The 20,233-nt window shown below is 35.9% G+C and overlaps 1 protein-coding gene across 4 annotated transcripts in view; it reads left to right on the forward strand.

Annotated features, from left to right (window-relative positions):
- NLGN4X (neuroligin 4 X-linked) overlaps nt 1-18,881 on the forward strand; it is a 195,392-nt gene extending 176,511 nt beyond the window's left edge. For all 4 annotated transcript variants that reach the window (XM_074858877.1, XM_074858879.1, XM_074858880.1 and 1 more), the window contains 3 exons: nt 2,896-3,081; nt 4,953-5,742; nt 13,493-18,881. In XM_074858877.1, coding sequence (XP_074714978.1) covers nt 2,896-3,081; nt 4,953-5,742; nt 13,493-14,342 — 1,826 coding nt within the window. In that variant the 3' untranslated portion in view covers nt 14,343-18,881. The remainder of the gene's footprint in view (nt 1-2,895; nt 3,082-4,952; nt 5,743-13,492) is intronic.
- The last annotated feature ends 1,352 nt before the right edge of the window (nt 18,882-20,233 follow it).

Below are 20,233 nucleotides of genomic sequence, written 5' to 3' on the forward strand. Positions count from 1 at the left end.
TTAATGCCTTTCTGTATCATTATGTGGAAAAAAAAAAAAACCCTCTTTGTTTTCCATATTCAACTATAGCCATTCCTTCCTCTATTGCATTAGGCTAGTGAGAAAAACTTCCAGGTTCTATCAAAACACCAACCTAAGGATTTTCAGGTCACAGAGTGCCATTCAAATCACACCAACCTGTAAAATGGGAAATATTCTTAACTGCACTTAAAAGCATATACATAAAATGTATAAATCCCCATCTTAGAAAAAAAGCCGTATTCCTGTTTTTTTTAGGATTTTAGAGTGACACATGACAATACTGTTCTGAAATCTTCACAGTGGTCATGGAAAAAATTATAAAAATCTCTTAGTCTTGTGCATTTCTGGACAAATAGTTACTCCTAGCCTGAATTTCTTGAAATGGCTTTGAACAAATATTTTAATCTGGTATTCAGAGCATGAAAGAGAATATATCCTCATCAAGAAGAGACAGATTTATGAATTCAGTTTGTGTCATGTGGGGCTGACACTTTGCCATGATGATTAGTTTTTAAATTAAGAATATTTGTTCTTGCAATTAATGAGAATCAGCAGAGAACTGTGGAAGCAAAAAATCTTCATTTGTCTAACATCAGATATTCATTGACTGCAGTTTTACTCAGTCACCTTTTAATACATTTGGAAAGAATTCAAAATCAGAAAGATCAACCAGCTTTAGCTTGATGCTGCTAGAAAAGCTAAAACATGTTTAGGTTCTGAATATTAATTACCATGCTGCTTTAAAGGTTACAACAGTCACTTTCTCCCAGGGAGGTCATAGTTCTGATTGAATAAAGGCTTAATTGTAGAATATTATAGAATATTGCAGTGAGCTGCAGCAACAAAGCCAGCAAGTGGGTTATTCTTTCTTTGACAGTCCTAAAAAGATAATAAAGGCATGTGAAAAAGAGAAGAACACATCTGTTAAAAAAAATTGAGGCAATTATGGATTAATAGTTGTTTGGTTTTTCCCCATTGGTAGAGAAGAGAAAAAAGAGTATGTTACTGCTGTTCTAGCTACTGTGCTTACCGTTATTAGAGACTTTTTAATGAGAAAGTCGTATCAAATGTTATTTAGCAGTGAGGATATGATTCGTATTACTGCAACTGAAGCAACTCTTCTGTGAAAAATACAAGGACTCATCAGACACTTGCTGACATTAAATACTTATTCATAATTACTAATTAAATATGAAAAAGATTCTTTTGGGTGCAAGGTAATACATTGCATTCAGTCATGCTTAACCTTGCATGAAGAAATTTATGCCACCATAACATAAGCCATATAGCATTCCATACTGAGAGCTTAGTCCTTATGTGATCTTGCTTTTAAACCTTGAGGCTGGATTTTGCATCTCATTGTAGGAATTTTACCATAGAAGACTTTATGGTGAAAGTCTGGCAGGTGTGAATGTCTGACAATGTAATTTCTTCTTTTCCTTTCCCTTTCCTTCTCTTCCACTTACTCCATACTGTGAATCTCTTCCACCTTGTGAATTTTCATTCTTCCTGTCACTGAAAAAATAACTACAGTCAGCGCAGAGATCTGTTCCCCTTTGCTGAAGCAGGTAAAATGTACTGCAAGGCCTTTTTTTTCCCTAGGGACCTCAGGCTTCCCCTGCGGCCCTTCCTAGGAACATGAAGGTCTTGTCACAGTAGGCTAAGGTGGCTCAAGATGATGGGCTCTCTCATCTCAAACTGCTCCAAGACTGCAGCTCTCCTGAGTCCTCGGGCCCTCTCCTGGCAAATTTGTCTGAACTGATAATTAGCTTGGAAACACCAGCCAAGTGATTTTCTTATTTTGTCTTGATAGGTAGCTGTCAGCAGTGCCTATATCAGTAATGTCCATCTGAAAACTTCCGTAATGCTGAAGGTATTTCTAATAGACTTCTGACTTCCAGTTGTCTGACAGGAACAGGTCTGTGGGAGTTAAAAAGAGGAGTGTGAATACATGGCTCGATGTGGTAATTTGGACATAGCACAAGGTCTTAACTGTGAATGATAGGCAGCACAGATAACTGCAATGTTTCACCTTAGCTGGCTTCAGAAAAACAAAATTAATCTCACTCCTAGTCTTTCAGTCATTTTGTTCTCAGTTGCAAGACAAGAAGCAAATGTGTCATGCTTTGTTTTTAAAATCTGATAACCACAGTACAGGAACAAAAAATATCAGTGCAGCTTTTCCTGCAGTTTCCAAGGAAAGAACAAAACCTGATTTGTTCACATAAAATCTCCCTACCAAAGGCTGAATTGCCGAGGATTTACCTGCTATCTTCCTAATAAATATCCTCTGTGAAATTGGAGTGTAACTTTTTCCTAGGCTTTTTCCTGTTCCTTTTACTATTTTCTTCATCCCTCTTCTTCTGTTTCTGAGTATGTCTATCCATATCACAAGTCCAATAATTTAAAGAGCTATCTAGTTCAGGAAAATTCTGGTCCATGGTAAGAAGCATGTAAACTAATGTGTTAGGGAGCCTTGTTCTCAGTGGAAGCCTGGGTATCTCACTACTTCTTTGCACAAAAATGATTTCCTAAGTTTTTGTACCTTACTCAGATACAGTTATCAAATTTTTAAAATCTTCAGTCGGTATCATTGCATTGATACAGAATTATTTCAAAAAAGGAAATAATGATTTCTCACAAATGTGACCTCTGCACGATGGAAAAACAAACAAAAGCCAAAAAGCATACAGAATGAGTTCCACTGCCTGCACTGGAGACATTTAACTACAGCTGTGACCTTTAAAAAAAAAAAAAGAAGAAAAAAAACCAACCCAGAAGATGAAATGATGGGAAGATGTGTTGTGAATATGCGAATACCCTGTAGCTAACTTTGTATCTCATGAACTAAAATTATCTTTTTTTGCCTTATAGGTTTTTTAAGTACCGGGGACCAGGCTGCAAAAGGCAATTATGGATTGCTTGACCAAATCCAAGCTTTACGTTGGATTGAAGAAAATATTGGATCTTTTGGAGGAGACCCAAAAAGAGTTACTATTTTTGGATCTGGGGCAGGAGCTTCCTGTGTCAGCCTCCTGACACTCTCTCACTATTCAGAAGGTAACAGTCTTCTGAGCATAGCTCTTCTTTTTTTAAACATTATAGTGTAACAAAAATGGCCGTATCAGGTAGGCTGAATTAGAATTACATGAGGTCTGTAATTTTTGTGAACTACCTACTAGCTAGTATTCTGGATTTGTATTAGTCAACATAAATATTTTTATATGAGAATATATGCTATTATAGCAGAAATTTCATGTGACAAATGCCATGAGCAATATACTTTTTCTAGCTTTATCAACAGTCTTCACCGGCTCTTCTGTCAAAGAATTTGCCCTAATTAAAATGTAAAAAGGTAGTGACCTTTTTCATTTTTTGCACACTCTTGTCTGTACTTACCAATGTGTATTTAGATACTTTCCTTAACTTAATAATAACATAAGTTAACCTTATTAAAAAATGTATTTAACTCCACACAAGTACTGTGTGATCCTGCACAGAGTTCTTAAGATTTTGGTAAGTGTTTGATCTGGGGGATTTCTACCCTTAACACCTCATGCCCCAAGAAATAAACCAACCCCAAGAATGTACAGCACCAGTACTGAACCATAAATAATCCTGCTGATAAGACCAAATCTACAAAGAATTTATAAAAGAAGATAAGACCAAAATATCTATGTATTTATAAGTCCATGCTACTTCTATCACATTAAAACAGACAGAAGTCTAAGACAGAAGGCTAAATCCTAGCAAGAAGTTGTAGCAGGGTGACTGGTAAACACATCCTATTTGGAAATATATAGAATTATGCCTGATAATTCAGTCTGTTGATACAAATATGGTGCAGTGAATAGCTGTTGAGTAAGCCATGCCAAAATGAAGCAGATGGAACCATGAAAAACTTAACTAATCACATCATCTAAATTCTGTACTGTGTGCAGTAGGTAATCATCACAAAGGTATACCGGCCACAGCCAGTGTTTCCCATAAAAGTTTTAAGGTCTTTAAAACGTTTTTGTAGCTGTTGCTGTCTTTGACATTTCAAGGGTTTGACAGTAGAAACCATGTGCAGAAGAGGCCCAGGCATTTTAGTTTAAGTATAAAATAGGCCATTTTATTGATCATACCATGAAAAAATAGATGGGGTAGATTCACCAGGAAGCTCCAGTTGCTTTTCAGAGCTTTGACACAAAAGATTTCTTCAGACTGGATCTTTCATCTCTCTTTATATTGGTACATATATACTATGTACCATTGAACTATTGAATCTCATCTAATTCTCTTCTGAAAAATGTAAATATAGTTTAATTCAACGTATAAGCAATGCTAACACACAAACACACAAAAATAATAAGTAAAAAAATTTAAGTTGCTAAAGAAAAAATTATGTCAGAGTAGAAGACTCAAGCCTATTAATTTGATTCTAACAGAGCAGATTTTTTCAAATTATATGATGCATGGCTTCTGTGAAGGAAATTAGAGTGTGTAATTTTCATTTGACCTTTAAACTACTGAAGAGCGAATTTATGAGAGTCATTTACATGGTGAAGAGGATACTATTGCTTGTAGCTGCCACTCCTTTAAAGAAATTTTTACAGAACTACCACTGTGCTAAAGCCAGGGACTTCCATTAAAGATGCAAGAAAACTACAGTACAATCATGAGTTTTGTTCTTGGAACAGTAACCTGAAACCTTCATGCTTTATGTGTGTGAGCATCAAGAACAAGAGATTTTAATTAGTAGCCTATTAGAGATACTATACAAAGAAAGCAGTGAGTAGAATATATGGAAATTGACTTGAAATTTAGGTATATGCATCCTTTAGTTATTGGATAATTGAAGCTTTCTTTGCTTAGTGAAAGCTCCTTTTATTTTTATTTATTTTTTTAATATATAATTGGATTTGCATTTAAACAATTTGCACCTGCAGGTTTGTTCCAAAAGGCAATCATACAGAGTGGAACAGCCCTGTCCAGCTGGGCAGTGAACTATCAGCCTGCCAAGTACACTCGGATATTGGCAGATAAAGTGGGCTGCGACATGCTGGATACCACTGATTTGGTTGAATGTCTTCGAAATAAGAATTACAAAGAACTCATTCAACAGACCATCACTCCAGCCACGTACCACATTGCCTTTGGGCCTGTGATAGATGGAGATGTGATTCCAGATGACCCTCAGATTCTCATGGAACAAGGGGAATTCCTTAACTATGATATAATGCTGGGCGTGAATCAAGGGGAAGGTTTAAAATTTGTGGATGGCATTGTAGACAATGAAGATGGTGTTTCCCCCAATGATTTTGACTTTTCCGTCTCCAATTTTGTGGACAATCTATATGGTTATCCAGAAGGAAAAGATACACTGCGAGAGACCATTAAATTCATGTACACTGACTGGGCAGACAAAGAAAACCCTGAAACAAGACGGAAGACCCTGGTTGCTCTTTTTACAGACCACCAGTGGGTTGCTCCGGCTGTTGCTACTGCTGACCTGCATGCCCAGTACGGATCTCCAACATATTTCTATGCATTTTATCACCATTGCCAAAGTGAAATGAAACCCAGCTGGGCTGATTCAGCTCATGGTGATGAAGTCCCTTATGTGTTTGGGATTCCTATGATTGGCCCCACAGAACTGTTCAACTGCAACTTTTCCAAGAATGATGTCATGCTCAGTGCAGTAGTTATGACATACTGGACTAACTTCGCCAAAACTGGGTAAGTTTGACCCCCAGCATTCCTTTTTGTTGATAGCATACTTCTAAAGTATTCAGCATCCTAGTGCAGTGGCTTCAGACCTTGATCTTGCAGTGTCATTATAGAACTATTTGAGTAAGACAGAAGGTAACTGGGGCTTATTCATATTTAATAGATTTTTAATTAGCGTGTTCCCTCAAACTATTTTCTTTCAGTAGCTCACTGAGAATAATAGTGCACTGTATTTTTGATTCAAAAAATAGGGCAATTATTAAGACAAAGCATGTCTCAGAGAAAAGGCAGCTCACTAAGATACTGAAAAATCAGAGGCAAAATGTCTGCTACTTGAAGAAGGAACTGTCAGGCAGATAGCACTTATCTGCTACAAAAGAAAGGAAGTTCTTGTTTTTAGTGACCTTCACAGGGATGAGGACTCAGGGAGGAATTGGAACAGAAAGGCAGACACTGGAAAGATTTTTCCCTCTGAGGGCTATAATGGCAAAAATAAGTACTTGACTGGAATGAAGAAGAGACTCAGATATAAATTTTTCTTTGAGAAGGTTAACAAATGAATTCTGCTTACGAAACAAAGACATCAATGTTTTGCTGAAATAGAGTTGTAAGCATCAAGGAAAGAATCCTCAAAGCAGCTTAATCTGCGAGTACTATTAATAATTTCTGTCCTGTTCCTATAAGCTTTCCTTTAAAGAGTATTGTAGTGTTTTACTTGAGCGGCAAGGGCTTTTTTGTTAACCTTGAGTCTTCGGTACTGAATTAAAACAAAGATACTTGTGGCACAAAGGGGCTGTAAATCTTTCCAATGAATGTTTAATGGCAGGATTGGGCTCTGGAAGCTGCAGCTTTACTGCACTGCAGTGAATGTTATGCAGCTATGTAAGAAAAATTCAGAGATGCCTACTGTGAAACACTCAGAGGCTTCAGCAGCTCTTGCAGCCTTTAATGAATCCAAATGATGTTCAAGGAAGAGAGAGATTTTGCAGTCTTAACAAAAACCTCAAGCATGAATTAAGTAAAAAACAATCAAATGCTCTGGTCAATTTACAAGGCAAAAAGAAAGCTTTCATTGCACTGCCTTTTAGACAGACAGGTACTTTTGCATGCAGAACTCCCACAGTACTGCAACAATAGTGAACAAACTGTGGAATATTTAGATGTATTTGGCAACAAGAAGTCATCAGTATTGGGATGGGCAAACTTCAGGATGAAAGCTTGGTTTATGGACAGAGAATGCCACATGCTGGCTGCACTGCACACTCAGAAAGATGATTATACCATCAGTCTGTCTTTCTTTTTATAGATGTACTGTCACCTCTACATAGGGAACATCAGATTCTCACAAAGATACATCATTGGAATTATTATGGAGATCCAAGATCTCCACAGTCTCACTCTTATTTACGATTACTTTATGACTATTCCCTGAAGAATAAGAAGTCATACTTAAGCAATTTTTTTAAGGCTGACAGGAGCATCTCACTGTCCCAGCTGCCACCATTACTTGTAATTGCAAGCACTTTCCAGCTGTTGCTACTTGAAAGCTAATTTCAGCAGGCTATACATGCCATCACCCAGTTCTCTGGTTATGAACCCATTGTCATACTACGCCTAAAGGCACAACAGGTGCTTTGGGAGAGCCGTCGTTTCTGAAACTTCACCATTGCTGATGAGACAGGAATGGAGTATATCTTCTATTACAAACTTGTCCCTTTATAGACAATCTGAAAGATGTGTCATTAAAAATGACCTCTAGCTGGAAAATTTCAGTTTTCACAAGGAAAGGAAAAGAGCAACACAAGACACATTACCTTGCTGGCTTTTTTATTTGTTTATATGAACAATGATTAATTGTTCTGGATAGTACAAGAGAATACTTGGAGGAAAATAATATTTTAAGATTACATTTGCTCTGCACCTCTGATGCCTCCAATGGAAAATGAAAGGTTGCAGCCTAGAGCAACAGGGGACATACCTGGGGTAACCTTTCTTGCCTTTACTCTCCCACATGCAATTTGGAATCCATGTGCCTACTCAGGTCCTCCAGCTCTCAGAAAGGTTTATATGGTCTGAGACTACATTGCTAGGGACTTTATTTTGGTTTCTTTTCCACTTTCTTTTAATTGATTGTTTCGCATCCTTATTCTGATAGAACTTGGCTTGCTTTGTGTTTGTACCCATGGCAACACATATGAAAAATCTGTTAACCAAAAGATTTTATTATTCCACGTTTCCCGGTAGGTAAGCCTTGAACATTAAAACTGCAGATTTATTTATTTAATTTTAATGTCTCTGAGACTTTTCAGTCTTGATGTCTTTTCCACAGAGACTGCATCCAGGTACTTATTGTATAATTACAGCTCAGGTGGTGCATCGTTCTGATGGACCGTGCTGGGCTTTTAGCTGACATGCCACCCGCTGCTGAAAAACACACATTGTTTAATGGGCCTACTGCCAAGGCTTCGTTTGGAAGGCAGGTCAATCTTGTAAAATCACTAAGTGTCAAAGACACAGCACAAGGCACAGAGCTTTTATTGTGTTTTACTTGGAAGTCAGTTACTGAAGCTAGCAAACACGAGGTGACAATTAAAGTATTTAATAGCAAATAGATCGTGCTTGAAATGAATACCTGGAAGCTGCATTTTTGCTAATCTATCTTCTACCTTGCTATGACTTTTTTTTTTTTTTTTTTTCCTAACCAGTGGGTTTGGCCTTTTCAAAACTATGTTTCTAACATACCTTAGAAATAGTAAAGCAATTTATTACAGAGTAGGTGTGAGAAACTACATTCGGAATACAAAAATGACATGGAAATACAGCTTTTTATTCCACTATGCGCAAAATCACATGTGAAAGCTTCATTAAGAAGTGCACTTAAAGCTTCAGTCTGCTGCCAGTAGTACTATCCTAACTGTAATGGTAATTTTATATGCTCAAATGTTCTGTTAGGGCCATGTTACATCCTTTGCAGATGCATCAGCAGGGGGATAGTGAATGACATGAGAGGATGTGTGCCAGTCCTTCACAGATACCCTGCCAGCTACACTCTTAGGAAGAAGGATTTGAAGTTTTATAGAGCAGATATGAAGCCATGCTCTCATTAGAGGCATCTATCAGGTTTCTAAAAATTAACCTCTTTTGAGGAGTTACAATACTCTATTTTTGCTCCCATTCATCCAGCTCAACCTAGGCTGGTAATGGGAAAGATAAAGGCCTAGAGGACGTATCCTTCTTTTCTTTGTAATTCAGATAAATACTCCTGAATTATTTTACTAACATTGATTCTGAAGCAAAAACCTGAGTTATTAAGGATGTCTATGTTTTATATTCAGTTTGGCTTTCTAATGAAAGAGACAATTAAACTTACAATGACTAAAGTGTATTTTCAAATCAATTCTCTGTGAACTCCTTTATGAGGCTGTTGCATTTCTTTTTGATGTTTGTGTCTGAAGAAATAACTGTCTCCAATGGTCAATCTGTGTTAGTCAAACAAAACAACGTACTTACAGTTTGCTTTCCTTAGTAGTTATAATACCTGACTGGGAGCATGGCAACAGTGGGACCTGATGATAAGTGAGGAAAGGAGGTAAAGGAAACTATGCTTGTGTACCAGTGCTTGAGGCAGGAATGGCTGTACCGTTATTAATATTGTGACAACATGAAAAATCAGTGGAAGCATGAAGAAATGCCACAGCTTTTTCTTTTCTTTTTCCCCGTATGGAGAAAGGAGGACTGTTGAAAGAAAATAAATGATCAAGGGGCCTTTCAGTGTCTTGGTGACAGAATCAGTATGTAACCGTTAAGACATTTTGCTCTCCAATTAAGTTAGAGAATGACACAAAAGAATAAAACACTTCAAGTGCATTAATGCAACAGTTCCATTGTCCTGACTGATAGTTAATGTGGTTACCAAAGCAGTTAAAAGATGAGTGGTATTTCAACATGTTATATGGAATTCAGGATAAGAGAAAACTTCTTAAGATTCCCCTTCATTCTTCCTGTGCCAATATCACCAAATATTAAATACTCAGTTCCGTCATTTGCCCTCCACATCAGCTACTAATTCACCTTGTGGACAGGAATGTGTGTTGCTCTTCAGTCAGCACCCATTGCAGACACGTTTACTTTATATCACCTGAGAAAAAAATCAACGCTTTGAATGTATATTTGTAGCCCATGAGGTGTGAATTAAATGGCAATAAATGGCAACCTGTTAAATTGAGCAAAATCAGTGCAGACTGAAAATGGGGAAAAAAGTGGTAGGTGAAATCAGATGATTCTGCACATTAATAAAAAAATACCTTCAGTAAAAAGAGAAAGGCCATCATATGGTCTTCTATCATATGGAAGACAAGTTCAGGCGTTTCATTTTTTGATGGAGAAGCTGTTTAAATTGAATTCTAAAGGTGATGAAAATAGAGAGAAAAATGAATAACAATAAATATCAGTTTTGTTCTAGCAATAGGATGTAGGAAAAAAAAAAACAACTAGTAGGATTGGAAACAAGTTATCTAGTCCCTATGAGAGCCATTACTGGAAGAAGTACAGAACTGAAAAAAATTACTCAGATTATATTTTTATCACCATGATTGCAGCGGGTTTTAAAAGGAAGGTTTCCTAGCAGCCTTTTGTTCTGTAATTACACACTTGACCCTCAAGAACGTCCAGAAACACAAAGGTGATGTGAGAGGCTAAAAAATCAAAAGAAAATTTGAAGTTGAACAGATCAAAAGTTCTGTCAAACAGATGATTCAATAGGAGAAATTATTTTATTCCTAATACTGGAAAAAATATTCATAATAGGATAAACTGCCCAACTACCCAAGAAGAAGACTTAATATGTCATAAATTGTAACCTTATTTCATGAATTGTCTCCAGCGTATGTAGGAGGAGGGCCAAGGAAAGTAAAACTCCTGTTATTTATAGCCAGTGAATATTTTTGGTAAATTTTCATTAATCTGTAAAACCAAGATCCATGCATTATTGGATCCTCTATTTAGGACGTGACTTAGTTATTCCATTTTCTTGTGAAAAAAAAAAATAGATACCCATCATCCAAATTCAGAGAGAATATTCAGGCCATCTATTCAGTTATTAAGTGGTCAACCCTAGAGTTGATGCCAATGGTAGAGTTATGATACCCTCAGCAAAAAAAATGACTTGTCTGTAGGTCTGGCTGACTTTTTTTCTGTTCCTTGGTTCAATGGACAGATTCATGCCCACACACAGCCATGTAAACAAATCCTAAAATACAAGACTAGCCCCGTGTAATGTAATTTTCTCTCTTCTGTTTGGAGGAGGTGGCAGCATAATCGGCTATTTCTAATAGTTAAAAAGGAGAGATGGAGGTAGAGAATGGAAGAGAGGGAATGGAAACGGAGGTTGATATTTATTTGTTTTGCAGGCTGTTTGAAGGGGAAGGGAATACTAATTTTAAAAATATTTACTTGCTAAAATTACCTGCTGTAATTTTTATAGGGCCATTTAAAAAAAAAAAAAAGTGCATGTCAAGCTTGTCTCATTGAAATGAGTGTTCAGCTTCTTCATCTCTTGTACTGTGTATCAAGTGCAACTCATTTACATGAGCTAGCTTAATTTATACGTTTTCTGTAGGACCCTTCCCAGAGTCTTTTGTACTGTGAAACAGCAAGTGGGAAGAACACAAGATGAATTTTGTTCTGTAACTCTTGCAGGATTTTGAGTTTCTGACAAGAAGAATGCCTTGCATTTTGATAATCATCTTGCTGATTTTTAATTTGCTTTAGAATTTATGTGTTGAACCCCAAAGTACTGTAGTAGCAGATATACTGAATTGGGCCAATATCTTCTCCTCTGGATTTGCCACATCTTTCAGTCTGTTCTTTAAGCACAAAATAAATAATACTTTTATTTCCTTCTTGAATGCATGTTAGAATCCCTCAAAGTAGCAGCATACATCTGGTGCTGTGCCGCTTGGAAGTGAATATTATTCCTTTATCTTCAACTAGGATGAACAATTACTAAGCAATTGTCTTCTTGTTCAGAATTAACAGAATTTGCTAACTAGTGCTACATAAAATGAAAAATAAATAAATAGATAGATAAATGAAATAGCCACAGTTCTGGAACCACTACTTTATATCTTACTGAGATGGGAAAGATTTGATACAATACAATATTTAAAAAAAACCCAACCGAACCATGCCCAAAAATACCAAACACCTAAAACCACAAGCATAAGTAAACCAAAGCATGAGAAGTATATAGAAAAAGAATTCTCCCTTTCACTCAAAAAAAGTAAGATAAATTCTTTCAGGGAAACAGATGAATACAGGTATCATAATATTATTAAAATCAAATTACCAGTCTGATTTAAGAACTAAGGAATAGCTCTTTATGAGCAGCAAAGGAATGCTGAACTAGGAAATCATGTTCATGAGCTTTTGAAAATTGAAAAAGAATAAAACTAAGGCGCTTTAAAATCTGTAGCAGTGGATCCTGGTATTCCCATAACATACATAACAGTATATTGGAAGAAAAAGAAAATATTAGAATCATTTTTGCAGGAAATAAACTAATGCATATGAGAATGGAAAGGAGAATGGGAAGTTCTCAGAGTAATGCACAGAAAACGAATCATGTATTTTCAGTATAATATATCAAAAAGTCCCAGAAAATATTTTTTGTTGCAAAAGCAATTCAAACTCATGCACAACAGAATATTAAACTTGGTATTAGTAATTTTAAATTTCTGTATTTTTTCATGCTAAGAGGAAGTCACGTTTACATAAAGTTTACTAAAATTATAAGAATACATAGACATTAACCACATTTAAATGTTTTTTGTGACATTGGTTTGTCTTTATTCTGAACCTGTGAGAAGAAAAGAAAAAAAAGATGAGAAAAACATGATTTCAACTAAATATTTGCCTTACCCATTTTGAAATTATCTCTGAATAGTGTACTACTCTTATCTCTACTACTACTTAGCTACTATAAAACTTGTTCATCTCAGCTAATATATTTCTCATCCCCACAAACTGGGACAGGATTAAGGCTCACTGTCCTATGGCCATTAAACATAGTTATTTAGTAGCAATGAGAACACAGAACTTTCAAATAGTAATCTGTTAATGCAAAGGATGGAAAGATTTGCGACACACAAATACTTCAAAGGCTTTTCCCTAAAGTAGGTAGTTGAACAAAGAGGAACTAATAGATCAGTAAAGGAACACAAAGAGAAATGGTTCCTAGTTACATGTATTAGCCCTGCTGTTTCTTGTTTTGAGGTTTTTTTATGAAATATACACAGCCAGTATAAATTCTTATGGTCACATGGACTTCTAACATTGTCATAGGGATTAGATGTCCATATTTACTGCTTACAGCAATGGAAGTAATGGTATCTTAAATCAGAAAGTTAATGTCAAACCTTGAGAAGAGCTGAACCTACACCTTTACTATGGAGAAAGGTATTACCTCTCTAAGACAGCTTTGGAGTATGATGATCAGAGAACTTCAGATGAACTTCTGGGAGCTGAAACACAACCTTTTCTCCATTTTCATGTAAAAAAGTATTATAGTGTCTGAGATGCACTGTACAGTAAGTAATTTTTCTTTTGTTTAACATCTGTTGTTTTTTAGCTTCTGCTTTTAGGTTATGTTAATTATCAGATAAACTATTAACTAAAGGATGGAGGGTTTTTTGGTTTTTGCTTTTGTTTTTGGTTTTGCTTTTTTTAAATTACTATATATTGCCTGTTTTTATTTTTGTAGAGATCCAAACCAGCCTGTTCCACAGGACACAAAGTTCATCCACACAAAACCCAACCGCTTTGAAGAAGTGGCCTGGTCCAAATACAATCCTAAAGACCAGCTTTATCTGCATATTGGCCTGAAACCCCGAGTTCGTGATCACTACCGAGCAACAAAGGTTGCTTTCTGGTTGGAGCTTGTACCACACCTCCACAACCTGAATGAAATATTTCAGTATGTTTCCACAACAACTAAAGTCCCCCCTCCTGACATGACATCATTTCCTTATGTGACACGACGTTCTCCCGGTAAATTGTGGCCAGCCACCAAACGCCCAGCAATGACACCTGCCAACAATCCCAAACATTCAAAAGACACCCATAAAACAGCTCCGGAGGATACAACAGTTCTGATAGAAAACAAGCGAGATTACTCCACAGAGTTGAGCGTCACCATTGCTGTGGGGGCATCCTTGCTGTTCCTCAATATTTTAGCTTTTGCTGCGTTATATTACAAGAAGGACAAGCGGCGTCACGAGACTCACAGGCGCCCTAGCCCCCAGAGGAACACAACCAATGATATTGCACACATACAAAATGAAGAGATTATGTCATTGCAGATGAAACAGCTAGAACATGACCACGAGTGTGAATCGCTGCAGGCCCATGACACACTGAGACTAACCTGTCCACCTGACTACACGCTTACTTTGAGAAGGTCCCCAGACGACATCCCGCTAATGACACCCAACACCATAACCATGATTCCAAATACATTAACAGGAATGCAGCCTTTGCATACTTTCAACACCTTCAGTGGAGGACAAAACAGTACAAATTTGCCCCATGGACATTCGACCACTAGGGTATAGCTCAGCCGTTCCCCCTCTACCCTCACAAGCCACTTGGAAGAAAGAAAAAACAAAAAACAAAAACAGAAGAGGAAAAAGTTATAATGCCATCCGTTGAACACCTTGTCAAAATCTGAAGTAAAAACAAATAAAAGAGAAGGACAGTCATTATTTTCTTACTGATCCTTCCCACAGAAAACTCTCTGATGTTAAAGATCAGCTACAAACCCTGTGAAATGTGAAAAGTGTACATTGCTGTTACGATACTGCTTTAAGATCTCAGCCACTTTGATTGAAAGTTGAGGCCAGAAGATGTCACTTAAAATGGTGTTTTGAGTGTAACAAGAAAAGCAGTCTTCTGGAACACAGAGCCAGTGACTGTACAGGTGTTTTAGTTTGGTTTGGTTTTTTTTTTAATAAATAAAATAATAAAAAAATTCTTTATGTGCCATACCATGAATGGCCCTTGTTAAAACAAAGACATCATCATGGGGCTTTTACCCAGCATATGAAGCTGTAATCCAGATGGGGGAAGTAGAATTTTATTATTAAAAACAAAAATGAAAAAAAAGAGGAGGACTGACTATGCAGTAAAATACGTATAGTTCTGTGCAAAGAGATGACTTGCCAGCCTGAACTATATTTAAAGAAACTTTGTAAAAATGTACATAGCTGTGAGTTTAAAAACAAACAAAAAATAAGAAGCTTTTATTGATGTTTTCAGTTTGAAAAGAGCTTTTAGAAAGATTGTGCATTCGGTTGTGACCTATGTGTATATACATTAGTCATATCACCTCTGTTTCCTCCAAGCCCAAGGGAGGAATTTCTTCTTAATTACTAGTGGTAAACAAAAACCATGAATTTTTTCTAACATGTTTCATTTATATGAGGCCATGGTGTCATGCAGAGGATACAGTTGTCTGTGTGACCTGTGTATTTTCTCTTACAGGTTACACTAGTGCATGTTAAAGTATTCATAGGAGATTGTTGTTCTTTTCTGAAACTTTTTTTTCTATAATTTAATTTTGTGTTAGCCTTTGTTAAATTGCAACACAGCAATGAATTGGAAAATGGAAAAAAAATACACAAATGAAATAATTACTATTTTAAGCTTGTTGAACTGAACCAAGAAACATCGAATAGTATATGTTCAGAGTCCAGTTTGTAGTTCTTGGTTATTGTGATACATTAGGAAGACTTTTGTGCCCTGACAAAAGCAAAGAAAGCCTGTGTTTTGGTCAGCCTTTTCTGAGGAAAACTAGCTCTATATTCACCAGCAGTTGCAGCGGAATCTCAGCTGAGAAAGGACCTTCTTAGCTTTGCTACACGAAATAAAACCACATTTGAAAGTGGGGTATGGTGGGTTGATTGACTGGCTGTTTTTTTAAAGTGTTCAGAAATGATCAGTGTGTAAAGAACTTGTCTGCCCAGTACCCTCTTCTGTGCTTGACAGCGTACCTGTCAGAAAATACTTGCTGATTTATTACACAGCACTCCCATAGTCAGTGAACATTATGGAGAGAGAAGCAGAGACGTCATCAGCTGTTCTGCATCTGAATAAAACTGAAAATCCCAGAGAGCATCACTCTCAGGAAGGGTAAAATTCTTAACTGATTATTCCCTTCTGCCCTTCCTTTACTGGGAAACCAGGGGCCATGCAAAGCTATCAAAGGAACTTAGCAGTTTGATTCAAACAACTGATTTGAATGTGAAAAGCTAGAAATAAGTTATTGCAGATGAAGATTGCTTTATATTTTGTCTTTGAAAGTTCCTCCATCATTGAGAGATAGTAACCAAAGATGTTTGAACAAATTGGTCTGTACTTGAACATGATTATCCCAGATGTATTTTCTATTACTAATTCACAACTAAACTGCATCAATATCATATGTCCCATAAATATCGAACACAAGATGCCTTGTACCTCTTCTTATTTTCTATGCTTTTTGTTTTCTAATAAAACATCTTGGAATAGTCACCCCTACAAATAAAATCAAAGACAAAGTGATTCACTGAGGTCTATTCATCTGCACAACTCCTTGTTGTAGCAGCAGTAAAACAGATTCTGAAGGAAAGAAATAAAAAGAAAGTTAATGACATGATAAAAATGCAACATGAGGCTGACATAATCTTTTATCTGTAATAAATGTGCTATAAACCTGACGTGGATGCTCAGGTTGGAATGTGATGAAGCAACAACCCCAAACTACAACTAGTAGCAAGTAGAAAACTGGTTTTTTTCACTGATCCATCACATAATATTGATTAATGCTGACTCTATACCAGGCCATTTCCACCACCTATGTAATGCCTCAGCTGAGATGCAGCAGTTCATGACTCTTAAAAAAAAAGGTAAAAAAAGAAAAAAAAAAGAAAAAAAAAAAAAGAGAAAAAAGTAAAAAAAGGTAATGGTGCTTGGCATCATAATCAGTTGGGTATGTTTGTAATGTGAATTACAGTATTTGTTTAGTACTTCCAATTGTCTTCTGCTAGCAATATGTACAGTACTGTGTCAGGCTTGTGACATTTGGGTTAAAAAAAAAGTTCCTGTAAGTGAATGATTTTAGCTTTTAAAAGTAATTACAATCAAGTTGATTTAATAATTTGATACATCTGGACTGATGTATGATTTATAGAGGAAACAGATTTATAGGGTCTTCATAGAATTCTATAATAATGATATCAAAATATACTTTGCAAACTGTAAAAGAAAAACAAAAGTACTTTCCCAGGCTTATATTCTTGACCTTAAGAGGCACACAGGGTTTAATGGTTTCTTTTGTTATTGTTTTGCAATTTTTTGTTTTTTGCCTTAAGTAATGATAGAAGATATATATGGCTGGACACATATGTATAAACTTTTCAGCAGCATTTTTAATAATAAAATATCACAGTATTTTCTAATGCTTTGTGCAAAGAACTACGTGTTCATCCTTTTGTGTAGAAAGTCTTTCAGAGGTGTGTTTTCTGCCCCATCTCCATTTCATTATCTAATGTAAACAATGCCTTGATACACAGTACAAAAATATTAAACTAACAGAGGTTGCACTTTTAAGTTAGCATTGAGTTTTCATGGCTTTTGTAGTTCTATAAGCCTGCCAGTAAAAGGAGAGAAACTCAGACAATGAAGATATAAGAGAATAAGCTCCATATATTTATTACCTGTATGCACTGCAACTCCCATTGAAGCAATGGTTTAATTGTTCTGTTAGCATTTTCTGTAGCACTGAAAAAAAGCTTAGGTAAGCAGCTTCCCATATTAGTGTATAGCTTAGCAGCTGAAAAATGTATCTTCCAAATTAGGGATCAAAATAATTCAGATAAATCTAATACATCCAGCCTCCATGAGTAAATATACTTTCATTTTATATTTAAAATTTAAATAAACAATGAGTTTTGTTAGAAAAAATATGTAGGAGTAGCCATATAAGTTACTCATATATATTTAAGGGATTTACGTATATTGCAGGTATGTTAATATCATTCTTCCTTCAAATGCTGAGTAAGTAATATAGTTTGTTCCTTTATGCTGTTAAATTCCATTTACGAGCCAGGTTTCCTTTCACTGGAAAGGTACATAGACATTTTAGTAATTTGAGCTGGGTATTGTTTGCTTTCTGTAACTATTCTGCTGAATAGAGGTACTAACAATAACGTTTGATGAATTTTGAGCATATTGTTGAAGAGTATTTGCAAAAAGCAAATTCTGAATGATTCGTATCAGATTTTTTGATAAGAAGAATCAAGCTTCTAAGATAGAAACATTATGTGCCTACTGACCTAATCAAGCAGCTTGAATTTTGAATATTGAATTTGTATATAAAGCTTTTGCAAATAAACTGCAGATTTAGAATTGTTCAGTAAATATGTTTAATTACAGGTACACTTCAAAATTCCACGGCTTGCTCTGAGATAATTCATACACAACAGAAGAGGTTACAACTGCGTCATTTCTGTGAACTGTTCACCTTAAATTGCTGGGTGAACTGAATAAATAACCTTCTTTTCAGTTAATCAGTTTCACGTTTAAAAAAAGAAAAGCTTCAGAAGTTTGTTCATGTTAACTAAATATTGTGTTGTTTTATTTCTTTACTGTCTGAAATATAAATCTGCAGATTAGTATGTTCCTATTTTGACTTTGCTAAGCATATGACAATTTAATGGTATTTAATATCACATAAAAAATCATATGAAATAATACCATGACAATTATGTGCTTGTCTCAGATTTGTAGTTTTACATTTGTATTATTTAATTATTGTCAACTGTTTCTCATATTTTCATCTACAGCTGTTTGACATTACAAACCTCATCAGCATGAATATCTCCAGAGGCCATTAACAGCTGGTAAAAACTGGGATTTTCATCCCATTAGAAATTATGATATTATGTATTTAATATCATAATATGTTAAGATGCTTCTCAGCACCTCAAATTAGCCTGAAAAGCAAGATGTTATCCTTTTATTAATGCAAATAAAAAATAAGGAAGGGGTTTGGAAATGTCTAAACATCTTGTTTGAGCTGTAGAATAATAAATAACATTTTACTTTGGGATGAAGTTTTGATTCAAACCATTTTGTTTGATGTTCCACTGTGGCCACCAAGGTCCTCAATGTGTCATCTAAAAGTTACGTTTAAGGGAGTTATGCTTTCTCAGTCTTTCATAGCCCACCCAGACTATCCAAATTTTACTGAGGTAAAGAAGCCCAGATCACTCAGGGATGACGTAGACACAGTCCAGTCAGAAAATCAAGACCAGAAAAGAATTTTGTCATAAACCAAGTGAACTTCAGCTCTCCTGAGACACAGTGGTAATTAAGGAGAATATGCATAAATATTCCAACAATTCAAATGTAAAATAAGCATGTAATAGATCAGGTACATTCCATTTTTTTCAATGGAAAGTTGACACATTTTTGCAATACCTACATTTCCCCAAATTCATTTTCCACCCCTTCCCCATGAAGAATAGCAAAACATTTTCAGCCAGTTCTAGTCATTTCTGGAATACCCACTTATGTAAGTGAGAAATTAAATAGATGACATCTTTTTGTTTTCCATCCTACATGAAGACCCTCAAGTACTGAAAGCATAAAAAGTTCTTCCTCTACTGCCTTTTATCAGGGATTATAGGTTATCCAGATGCTTCAGAGTAGTTCCATTCCCAGAAGTCCAGGTTCAAGTAAAAGGCAAAAGCCAGGCACAGAACTGGTATATATTGACTTTGTCTTAGACTAGACAGCGATGTTTTGTTTCTCTCCAACAGCCAAAAATATGGCACAAAAATATAGTGAACTTTATCTATGTTTTATTTTGAAAATATTGCATTTCTAGAGACCACTTTCTCTTTTTTCAGCTTTTGACATCTGATGTCTTGCTTTTTTCTATACCTAACTCACAGCCCTCACTCATTTCATGTCATCTCATATCTTTTATCACTATTTCATCAGATACTTCCTCGAGAGGTGCAGATATGTTTTCATGTGGGGCTTTTTCTATCACAGCAGTTAAGTTTGGCCCCAGATTTGTTTCATTCTGTGCTGTATGACTGTGAGAGAACATTTTTCATCTGACATTTTCCTTGCTGCTTTTAGTGTTAAAAAAGTTCCACTGAAGGAATATTTACATGACAGTATTCATCATCCTTGAAATGCATCAATCTCTATGGCTGTCTGCACTTTGTGCCAGCCCAACAGCTTTGATTTGTCACAGTGTATGTCTTAGTGGGAAGTGTCAGCTTGGAGCCAGGCTCTCTTGTTACTCTGCAGTTTATATTATTGTTATTATTCACTGCTGGCATTCGTTTCTTTTCTATATTGATCTTTGATCAAGGATAAATTAAATTACTCTGTCATTCTATTCCACAGCAAGATTTCCCAAACCCTAAAAGGTCATTGTTCTTAATTCTTG

This window comes from Strix uralensis, chromosome 2 (genome assembly GCF_047716275.1).
Source record: "Strix uralensis isolate ZFMK-TIS-50842 chromosome 2, bStrUra1, whole genome shotgun sequence".
Taxonomy (NCBI): Eukaryota; Metazoa; Chordata; class Aves; order Strigiformes; family Strigidae; genus Strix; species Strix uralensis.